We start from the raw sequence: 11,023 nt of genomic DNA, 5'->3' as shown, positions 1-11,023 counted from the left end.
TACAGTGCATTAGCGGGTGGGCAGTGATGCCTGCTCCGTCGCTAGGCCATGGTCACCCCTCCTTTTATCTTCTTAACGCTGAAAATGTGGACCATGACTCTCACACTTTTTCCAGTCCTGCTCTAGTACATGTTCTCCCCTTGTGGTCCCTTCTATACTTGGCGAAGTTCAAGAACTCTCCTTTGTAACCTCACTGCAGTCCAGCCCCTCCCCAAACTGCTTGCCTCTCCTCTCATCATCCCCCGTTGCTTCTACTCCTTTGCTCAAGCCATTCCCTCTGCCTGGGAAGCCCTTCAAGCCTTTTGTTTTTGGCAAAATTCTCCGATTTTAAGCCTCAGCTGAGGATTCATCTCTCTCAGAGCCTTCTCTGAGGCGCCAGGGTGAAAAGCAGATCCCCCTTCTGTGCTCCCAGGAGCCCAGCCTGTGCCTGGTCCACTATCCCTTGCTGGCTTGGGTGCTCCCAGATAGCAGACTGCTGCTTCAGCACCCAGCATGATGCCATCAGAATGTCCCCTTGCATGTGCAGTCCTTTGGGATCTGAAACCTCCAAGTGTTGAATTACAAGCAGTCCACAGAAACTGAAAGAAGGGTTGGTGAGCAGCAGCTGGAACGTGACTGTGGTCATCCTTCTATAGCAGCTGTGGTCCTTGGAAAAGTTTTCTGGTGGTAGGCAGAAATCTGCCTTCCTGAAATTTCCACCATGTGGTTCCAGCATGTTGGCTCCCAACAGACATCTGAAAGCAGAGATTTGCTCTTTATTCCCTGAATATCACTTTCTAGAGCCCAGTTCCTTCTCTGCTCACCCAGCTCCTTCAACTACTACTCGCTTGTCAGTATCCCAAGAACAAAACACAGCCAGAACTGGCCGTCCTGGGGCACAGTGGGTATACTGCTTCATGGCATCCAGACCCAGTACATCCTCTATGTCCTTTACCTGCTTTCAGTTCTTATGTGGCTCCCTACTGTCCACAGGATGTGGACACTCCTTCCCTCATAAGGCCCTGCGTGATCTGACCCAGCCTCTTTCATCGCGCCAGTGACTTCTTTCAGTTCCCCAGTTCTGCTCTTCTTTCTACTAGGCTTTCACACATGCCGTTCCCTCCACCTGGAACATGTCCTTTCCGTCTCCTGCCTACAGCACGCCATCATCTCCTTCATCTGGTCGTCTCAAACTTAGGTATCAGTTCAGATGTCCCTCTGCAGCCTTTGCTGATTCTTCCTAGCTCCCTGAGCACCCTGGGCTCCCCCTGGCCATTGACATTTGCTTTCCTGTTTTTCAGGCCCATATATTGTTATCCTCAATGCCTAGCACAGGCCTGGCTATTGTTAGGCCCTCAAAAAAGAGATCTGTGTAATTTTCATGTGGTTGCTGGATTCCAAGATGGCCCCTAATGTTCCCCACTTCCTGGTCTTCATACCCTTGTATAATCCTCTCCCACAAGGAATAGGGCTAATCTGTATAACCAATAAGATACTGCAGAAATGACAGTGTATGATTTTCAAGGTTTAGTCATAAAAGACATTGTAACTTCTACCCTCCTTTCCCGTATATCACTTGCTCTGGGGGAAGCCAGCTGCCATGTTGTGAGGATGCTCAAGCAGCCCTATGGAGAGGGCCACCTGGGGAGGAACTGAGGCCTCTTGCCAACACTGACTTGCCAGGCATATGAGTGAGCCACCTTGTGGATCTTCCAGCCCCAATCACGCCTTCACATGATTGCAGCCTGACTGACACTTGACTGCACCCTCAGGAGACCCTGAGTCAGAACTACTCAGCTCCCGAATTCCTGACCCACAGCATCTGTGATATAATAAATGTTTGGGGATAATTAATTCTACTGTAATAGATAATTAATCCATGTCCTTTTCTATGATAAATTTTTGAAAGTCTTTTGTAGAAAGTTTCAATTCCTTTTTTTTTTTGGCCACACTGTGAGGTTTGCAGGATCCTAGTTCCCTGACCAGGGATTCAAACCTGTGCCCCCTGCAGTGGAAGCGCGGAGTCCTAACCACTGGACCTCCAGGGAATTCCCTCAATTCCATTTTTGATGACTCTGCATTTGTTTCTCAGTGGCCATACCACCCTTCATGGGAGACTCTGAGGTGTCAGCAGTCAGTAGCCAGGAACCCCTGGTGGCTCCTCCCAAGTGACCCCAAACCAGCCAGCTGGCTGTGGCATTCCCAGGGCTCCTTCCTTCCCAGGCAACTGGGTGTGGGGTACAGTCAAGTTTCAAATCTGCTGAGCACCCCACCCACCCAAAATGAGAAATCAGAGAAGAGGCCAAGTCCATGGAAACTGTTCATATGACATACTTTATTTCCAATCTACAACCATTAAAAACGCTTTGTAAGTTTACACTGTACAGTTATTCTCATGTCTGAAATAAGACACGGGGGCAAGGAGAGCTGGCGGATTGGACCATGGTTGTCCTAGCACCCAATCCATCCTGGGAAAGAGCCTTTTGAAGACAGGAGTGGGGAGGAGAAACAGCGGACAGGAGAGGTGGACAGTTTGGCCCAAGGATGCCCTTAGTCCCTTCCCTCCCAAAGGCCTTTCCCTGGGGAACCCTGAGGGCCCACAGCTGCAGGGTCCACACCAGGAAACCAGGATGGTCAGGAAGGGAGCTTCACAGTATTGGCGGGGTTTGGGGAGGGGGGCCAGGATGAGGAGGAGGGACAGCTTCTGGCTCTCTTCCCCAGCTGCTGGGGGTTGGAGCTGTTTTTTGGCACTGTCTACAAGGTCTCCCTAGAGGTGAGAGAAGGAGGAGGAGGAGCTCACTGGGGATTTAGGAGTCTTTCTTTGAGGAGTTGTTTCTTTCCATTTGAAGAGAGGCCATAAGCCTATGGTGAGGTTCCCAAGGGATAAACGGTCAGGGTTTTTGTCTCCCGCCCCCACCCCCACCAGGACGCCCACCTGCTGCCTGGCTGGCACAACCCTACACAATCTTTTGTAAAACCCAGACAAGTAGGAGAAGTGGGTAGAACTGGAAACAAGCCAGGGGCAGGGAAAGGAAAAATGTATGCCTTCTCCCAGCCCCCCAGTTTCCAGGAAGAGGAGAACTTAGTTTTGTTTTGCTTTGGGTAGGGGCAGGGAGGGTTCGCAATCTCTCAGGAGTCCAGATGAGATTGGTGTTTCCTGTTCCTGGTCAGGGCCAGCGTCAGTCCCTCACCAGGCCACACTATTTGCTGGTCTAGATCAGCAGGTGGCAAACTCCTGTGTATATCAGAATCACCTGGAGGGCTTGTTAAACCCCAGCTTGCTGGCCATCCCCCACCCCGCAAGGTTCTGTTCCATAGGTCTTGAGTGGGCCCAATACTTTGCATGTCTATCAAGTGCCCAGGTGATGCTTCTGCTTCTTTGAGAACCTCCAGGCATCTCATCCTCAGCAACCTGGTGCCCCAAGACAGTGCCAGGGAGCTGGGCAACAGCTGGTAAGGCCCTGCCTTAGAGGCACCAAAATATCTGGGAAGCTGCTGGGAACAGACTTGTGGTGAGCCCCCCTGTGCGGAGAAGTAAACTAAGGCACAGAGATCAGTGGCGGAGCTGAGAGGAGCCAGGATACCAGGGCCCAGTGGACAGAGGATGGTGATGCAGGACTCCAAAACGTGAGGGGTGCTCTGGGGCCCTAAGGATCATCCTCGTGCTTATCATAAAATCATACAACCAGCCAAACACAGAGAAGTTAAGACATCTCCTGGGCCAGGTCTCCAGACTCCTGGCTGAGGTTCCTTTTCATGGGAGCAGTTTGAGTGGTATCAGAATGGAGAGTGACAAGGTGGCCAGGCCCTGACGACTTCGGCCCTTCAAGGATGCTTAGGGGAAACCAAAGCTCCTTTCCTTAGACCCTGGGGTGCAGGGGGCTAGTGAAGGGCAGGAAGGGAGTGGAGTAGGGCTGATGGGATACACAAGGTAGGGTCCAAGAAGAGTGCAGGAGGGGTGGGGAAGAGCCCTGGGCAGGGGACTCAGGCCCAGCATCATGTCACCAGTCCCCTTCCGTTCTTGGGTCTGTGGACTTTGCGAACACTGTTGGGAGGGGTAAGGGGTAGTGCCAGGGTGGGCTACAGGTTTTGCCAGGGTGGGCTACAGGTTCTGCCAGGGCAAGCTGTTCCAGAGGCCGTGAGGTCCAGGGGAGAGTGGAGAGTATGGGGGATGTCAAATGGACAGACAGATGGACGGATGGCCAGGGAGAGAAGAACCCAAGCCAGGCTGTATCTACTTTCCAAACAAGGCCATGTGGGACTGGGCAGGATAGAGGAGGCCAAAATGGGGGATCCAAGCTCCCCCCCAATTCCCAGTGGAAAGTGTTGGGGTCTTGCCGGGAGGCCGTGGACAGAAGAAAATGGGGCTCAAGGGTGGGATGGGGGGATGTCTTTCTGGGCTTGGGGGTGTGGTCACTGGGGCCAAGCCCAGCCTGAGGCACTGGGGAAAGGTTCCCCCTTCGGTGTGAGGAAACACAAAATAAAACAGAACCCAGGGAATACAACCAGATCTGCAAGCAAACATCTGGAGTTGGGAGACCACAGACACGGGAGGATGGGTATGTGAGGCTGAGGGGACAGGGAGGGGTTTGCTGAGGTTACAGGGAAATCCACGGGAGACGAGTGGAGCTGGGGAAGCCGTTCTGGGAGGGCTGAGGGATGGGTGCTACCAGGAAGCCTGGGGCTCAGAAGAGGAAAACCTGGCCATGGGTCAGGGCCACTCAGTCTGCTGGTGGGAATCAGCTGGAGAAGAGGAAGCAGGAGGAGGGGAAGCTTTGGAGGAAGATGATAAAAGAGAGGATGGGTGGGCAGTGGGGAGCGAACAGACTGAGCCCAGAGAGAGGAAGGGGTTCAACCAAGACCACGGAATGGTAGGTGGGGGGTGTCTCACTCACCACTCGGGATGCAGAACCTGATGGGAGTCAGGAAGCCTGGGTTCTGGTCCTGATTCTGCCTTTAACCTGCTGTCTGACCTTGGGTGAGCCACTCTCTCCCTTCTCTGGGCCTGATTCCTCATCCAAAAGTGAGGGGGTTCGACACAAAAGGACAAACACTGTATGTATGATTCCACTTATATGAGGTGCTTAGACTAGGCAAATTCATAGAGACAGAAAGTAGAACAGAGGTTACAGGGGCTGGGGGGGAGGGATGGGGAGTTATTGTTTAGTGGGTATAGAGTTTCAGTTTGGGGTGATAAAAAGTTCTGGAAGTGGAGAGTGTATCAATACAACATTGTGAACGTATTTAAAGCCACTTAAAAATGGCTATGTCTTATGTATGTTTTGCCACAATTTTTTAAAAAGTGAGGGGGTAGGTCCAGTTTATTTTTCTTTCTATTCACTAAGACTAGTGAGGGGTGTATCACCCCTAGGGCCAGGGCACCAGGAGGCTGGTGTGGGAACAATGAGTGTGATCAGACCACTTTCCATGGGTGTAGAACCTTATGCTTTCCCAGGCGTATTCACAGGCACAGTACTGTATTTGGTCCTCAGTACAGCCATGCAAGGACATTCTCCCACTTTATAGCTGGAGGAACTGAGGTACGGACTAGCCACATGCTCCGGGGCCAAGGTCGTTCAAGTTGGTGGCCGTTTATTATTATCTTAAAAATAGTGACCTGGAAACCATCTTTGCATCTTAGGTTCACACTGCAACCGGCTTAGTGGACTTTGAAGGAAGGACACATGCTCGAAATTAGCAGCAGAAGAGTTTGTCTCCTGGGGCAACTATGGTTACATCCCATGACTGGATGATGACATGCTTCCCTTTTTACCGTGATGTGCTTCCCTTTTTACTGTGGCTGCCAGGAAACTCAAGAGTAAAATTTAATTGCAGGATTATGGGAATCACGTCAGATAGATTTGGGGAATGATAATTCCTCTTGCTTTTTGACTTTCTTTGTTTTTTTGTTTTTTTTTGTTTTTGGCTGTGCCGCGAGTCATTCGGGATCTTAGTTCCCCAACCAGGGATCGAACCTGTAACCCCTGCAGTGGAAGCACAGAGTCTTAACCACTGGACCGCCAAGAAAGTTCCTGACTTTCTTTTTTTCTGTTGTCTTACTGATCCTTATGACTAAGATTGTAAATTGCCTCCAGTGCTTTTTGGAAATTCTCAGCATAATTAACCCAAATCAGAGCTGGCTTGAGGACCAGGTCCCCTAATTACCAGCTCAGTGCTCTTTTTAAGATATAACATCATGGTTATCTGGTTAAAAATAGATGGCCTAACGGTCAGGGCTGTGAACCTCAATGGTGTGGCCACTGGTACTCAGGATCTCCCTGGGAATTTGTTAGATACGCGGATTCCTGGCCCAGAGGCTGAGGCGGGTCCCAGGAAGCTGCATTTTGGACATGCCCTAAGAGGATTCTGATGCAGGGGGTCACCACACCACCCTCTGGGACACACGGGTCCAGTGATTCAGAGTGGACTGGTTTTATGTCTGGGTTGGGCAGTGGCATATTCTTGGTGTCCTATACCCACACAAAGCCCCCAGTGGGGTAGTGGGTTGACACAGCAAGCAGGACAGAGTTGGGTTGGGGGATCCAGTAGACCCAGGCTCTAGTCTAAACTTGATGACTTCCCAGTTAGGTGACTCAGGGATGAGACCTGCACTTCAGTTTCCTCATCTGTAAAATGGGAGCACTAACCCCTATCCTGCCAAGGTTGCCTCCCAGAGTTGGCCCTTAGAAGTCTGAAGGAGATGTGGCATGGGGAAGCAATTTCTAAATAGCAACGTGCTCTAGGAGGGGTGTACAGGGTGGGTGGGGGGTGATGCTGGTGGGGCTGGAAGGCTGGCAAAGCTGGGGTGGGGAGGACATTCTAGATGGGAGAGGAGAGGGAGGAAGGGCCTGGAAGTTGGATGGGCAAGAGGAGAACAGGCCGGGTGACAAAACCATGAAAGGTGCATGGGGGCAGGCAAGAGGGAGCCATGTGGCAATTAGGGTGTAAGAGGGTCAAGTCTTGGGCCCTCAACTTTGTCACCTGGGAGAGCAGCTGGTAGAAGGGCGTCCCTGGGGAGACCAAGGGGCGGGGCCATTTTGAGCAAGACCTCTTGGAGGAGTTTTTAAAATTGGTCAGCCTTTGGTGGGGAAAGAATTAGCAGGGGGCGGGGAAGGGCTGCCAGGGTGACAGGGACTTGGATACTGATGCTTTGTGCATGCAGGACACTGATGCGCCAAAGCGGTTCGACTTTCATTTCAAATACAGACGTCATTGCCCCCAGGAGGGTTTAATTTGGCTCTGGGAAGAGGTCAGACATAGGAAACACAAGATCGTCCAGTTTGGGGTCAACCACGCCAACTGGTCTCCCATTTCCCCTCAACCAACTGGTGCCAACACAATGGATCCAAGCCTAGGGGTCTGTAGGGAATTAGGACCCCAGGGTTCCTTGGGACTTTGGCTGCAGAGAATAGAGATGGGGAAAGGAAAAAGAAGGCTAGAGGAGGAGGAGGAAGAGAAGGAAGAAGAAGCTGCTAGGAGTAAAAAGGTAAGGGGTAGCAGGAAGGGGAAGAAAGGGGGAAAGGGCAGTGTTCCTTCCTGGGACCCAATGCTCCAGGGGAGTCCCCACAGAGGGCCAGGCAGTTTTCTGCTTTGGGAATGTTACCAAGACTTAAAAAGGCATTTGAAGAAACAAACTTAGAAATTACATTCCAAAAGAGTAGAGAGTTTTTACAAACCAACCCCCCACCCCAAAAAAGAAAACACAACCGTTACTAATTAAAATGCTAAAAATCAAACCAAACCAATATTTACACGTAACATTTTCAACCCCATCAAGCCCCACGTCCAGAGGCTTCTGTAGGAACAGTGATGAGTGACCTTGCACAGTGGCATGCAGGAAGCAGAAACTGGGACTTTATTGAAAACCAAGATCTGGGGTCTCTGACACTGGCTGAGGGCTGGGTGGCCAGGCTCTAAGACAATGAGAATGCAAGGACAATCTTGGGTGAGAACGACGGTAAGGCTGAGCGGTCCGCAGGGTTCAGGTCTCACGAGGATTTCTCCCCAAGGCTAGAAGCACAGCCTCCCTGGCCCTCTGCAGCTCTGGGAAGTGCCAGAGGCCTCTGGTGGCTTGTGGCCTTGTGTGAATCCCCTCACTTGGAGATAACCTTGGAGGGGACCCCTGACCTCTTGGGTGGGAGCAGTGGCATCCTAGAGGGGATTGGCCCATGGCTCCATCAGCCTGCCTGCTCTGCCCACACAGGTCACTATGGCATGAGGAAGTAGCTGCTTGCACTAACGTAACCCCAAGTTCTGCTGATAGGGAATGGCGATGAAGGAATTTGGGTAACTGGTCCAGGTGCCCCAGAAAGGGCAAGACCGGGAGCTGGTGGGTGGGAGCACAGAGGCATCTCCTGAGTCCTGGGGGCAAATTAGCCAAGCTGCTGGCTTTTGGTCTTCCTGATGGCAAATTCACAGATAAGCCACTTTATCCTGGTGTTTCCACTCTGAGCCCCCAGCCTGTAACAGGCAGATGTGTGGGCATGTGTGTAAACAAAACGGGTTCACTGGCACCAAGGGGGAGGCCATCTGAGTACACCTCCCCCATCACCACACTGCAATGAGCCAAGGTGCAATCCATCCGATGGCTCAGGCAGCTCACGTGGGACATGGGGAAGGGTGGGCAGTGGAGTTGGGGCTGGGAGGCGAGCCAGGAGAGCCCATAAGGCTAAGGAGAGAGGCTGGTGAAAAAGCTGGCAGGCTGGTGTGAACTGAGGCAGGCTGGCAGACACTCTCAGATCCATGTGCAAAGCTGCAATAAACAACATTCTCGAAGTTCAGTCCTGTTTTCCTGCGAGTTCTCACTTGGGGAACTTGGAGAGATCTCCATGCTCTTGATAAAGCCTTAGTAATCCGTGTTTGACTCATTGAAACAAAAAAGGTGTCAGAGGGAGGGAGGAAAATGAGAAAGAAAACGGAGAATGTTTAGGAAGTGGTCCAGCCCTCCACCCTGTCTGTGAGCATTTACAGACTCACGGCTGGGGGTTGGGCAAGTACCGGGTATTGAGTGTAAAGTGGTGCTCTGAGGCCAAAGGGTCAGCAGTTTTGGGGGAGCAGGCTGCAGGGCTCCAGCTTTGCTGGGGGGCCCTCCAAAGCTGACCTGGAGACCAGAGCTCGGCTGTTGAGTTGCCTCATCCACACAGGGGACCCTGCGCCTGTCCATCGTCTTAAAGCCTTGCATTGTCCCAGTGGCGAGAGTACATGTATCAACCTCCAATAAATTACCTTAGGGGCTTTGGGGTAAGTTAAATTATTAAAATAAAGTAAAACCACCTTAAATATTTATAGTAAGAAAAATTCAAATAAACAACCTAGGCAAGAAATGTGTTTCCAGGCCCCAGTCTATTGCCATGTCCTGGGGCACTGGCCTCTCAGAATGCTCCTCGGCCTGACCTGGCCATCTGGGAGTCTCTTACTGGGAACGTCTTTGCCCTCCACCAGCTGCAGGATGTAAACACAGTGGAGATGTGGTGCCCCTCCAGGGTGCCAGGGAAAGAGACCCCAGCGATCAAGGCAGTGGGCAATTAGGCATTTATTTATCTGTGCACCAGGTCTTGAGATGGACTTTACCTATTTCTGTCCTCAAGGAGTCTCCTGGGAAGGTTGGGGCCCCCCACGTCACCTTGGCAAGAAAGGCAGTTCCAGTGGCTCCCCTACCCTGAGCCCCTCGTCTTCTAGTCCTTGCTGCATCCAAGCTACGGGCAGGGAGATCCAGGGCTCCAGGATTCCAAGCAGATACTTGACCCTGGTTACTGCCCTATCATATCCCCTAGAGCCACAGCAATCCAGAGCAGCAGGGCTGGGAGGAGGAGGCGGTGGAGGGAAAAAATGGACGGGGTGATGCCCATTTCAGCTCCACCAAGAACCCCAAGTTGAGCCCTAGAGCAAAGCCTGTTCTTCTCATTGGTGTTTCCTCCCCATGAACAGGGATGTGGTTGGCAGGGAACGTCTCTGTGAGCCCTTTTCCCTGAGGGGCATGGCTGGAAGTGTATCCTTTCCTTGGCTCCTCTGAGAAGTGGGTGTGGCTAGAACCAGGCAAGGCTCTCCCTTATGACCCAGGGATCAGCTCCCAACGGATCAGCTCCCACGGGATCTCTCTGGAGATGCTTCTGAAGCCCAGTTTTGGTCTTTCTCCCACTCGCTGCCTTCCCCTGGGAAGTCAGAGATCGCCACCCAGCAGTCAGCAGGAGGCCCCGCTTTACCTGGATGGGAAAGCTCTTCTGCGGCGGTGGTGCAGCTGCTGTCCCTCCCGGGCGAGAGATGCAGGGGGCGCGGGCCCCTCACCTCGTCTCCTCTCCGCGGGTTCCCTTTGGCTGTCCAGGGACTGGGCTGGTTGAGGTGGGGAGCTCGGCTGCTCTGTCACTCGCTGGGGGGGGCTGCCCTCTCCTCCCCACCCCAGGCGCACTCTGAAGGGTGCAGCCTGCACTTGGAAGGAGAGTGGCGGACGGCAGAGCGGGATGGCCGGGCGAAGCAGGAGGCGAGAGACTGGGCGCTACAGTCACACACGGCATCCTGGGAGGAGGGAGGAAGAAGTCGGGAGGAGCCAGGAGGCACTGCCCACCCAGGGACTGGGTGGCCAGGCAAGGAATCTGGACTCAGCTGTGCCCAGGGACCAGTTCCCAGGGGCTGTAGCCCCTCTCTGGGCCAATTTTTAAAAATTATTTTCTCCCATTAGAGCAGTAATGAATGCTTATAAACAACCTTCCAGAAGGTAATAAATTCTGGAATATACAGAGAAGAAAGTAGACATTGTCCATGAAAGATAAATTCTAAAAACATTGCACACACATGCATTTACCCAAATGATTTCAACCCCTACAGCTTATTTTGTAATTGCAAAACATGAACACTTTTTTGTCATGTATGTCCAGATCTCCTTCTTTTTAATGGCCATATGCTATTCCACTGAATGGAAATAGCTTGATTTATTTATCCAATGCATTTTTTATGTGGATATTAGGTAGTTTCTAATTTTTTTTTACTATTACCAACACACAGGGATAATGGTTAAAAGTGCTGCAGTACATTATTTACAATTGCCAAA

General features: G+C 51.9%; 1 protein-coding gene across 3 annotated transcripts in view; it reads right to left on the bottom strand.

Moving 5' to 3' along the window:
- Nucleotides 1–656: 656 nt before the first annotated feature.
- SOGA1 (suppressor of glucose, autophagy associated 1) overlaps nucleotides 657–11,023 on the bottom strand; it is a 72,912-nt gene continuing 62,545 nt past the window's right edge. For 2 of the 3 annotated variants that reach the window (XM_036827515.1, XM_036827516.1), the window contains exon 15: nucleotides 2,295–10,491. In XM_036827515.1, the coding sequence (XP_036683410.1) occupies nucleotides 10,339–10,491 (153 nt within the window). In that variant the 3' untranslated portion in view covers nucleotides 2,295–10,338. Of the gene's footprint in view, nucleotides 735–2,294; nucleotides 10,492–11,023 lie in introns of those variants that run through there. The other variant, XR_005016649.1, reaches the window with a different exon arrangement.

Source organism: Balaenoptera musculus, chromosome 15 (genome assembly GCF_009873245.2).
Source record: "Balaenoptera musculus isolate JJ_BM4_2016_0621 chromosome 15, mBalMus1.pri.v3, whole genome shotgun sequence".
NCBI lineage: Eukaryota > Metazoa > Chordata > Mammalia > Artiodactyla > Balaenopteridae > Balaenoptera > Balaenoptera musculus.
The sequence above is the reverse complement of the archived record's forward strand: the minus strand, read 5'-3'. Positions and strand labels throughout refer to the sequence as shown.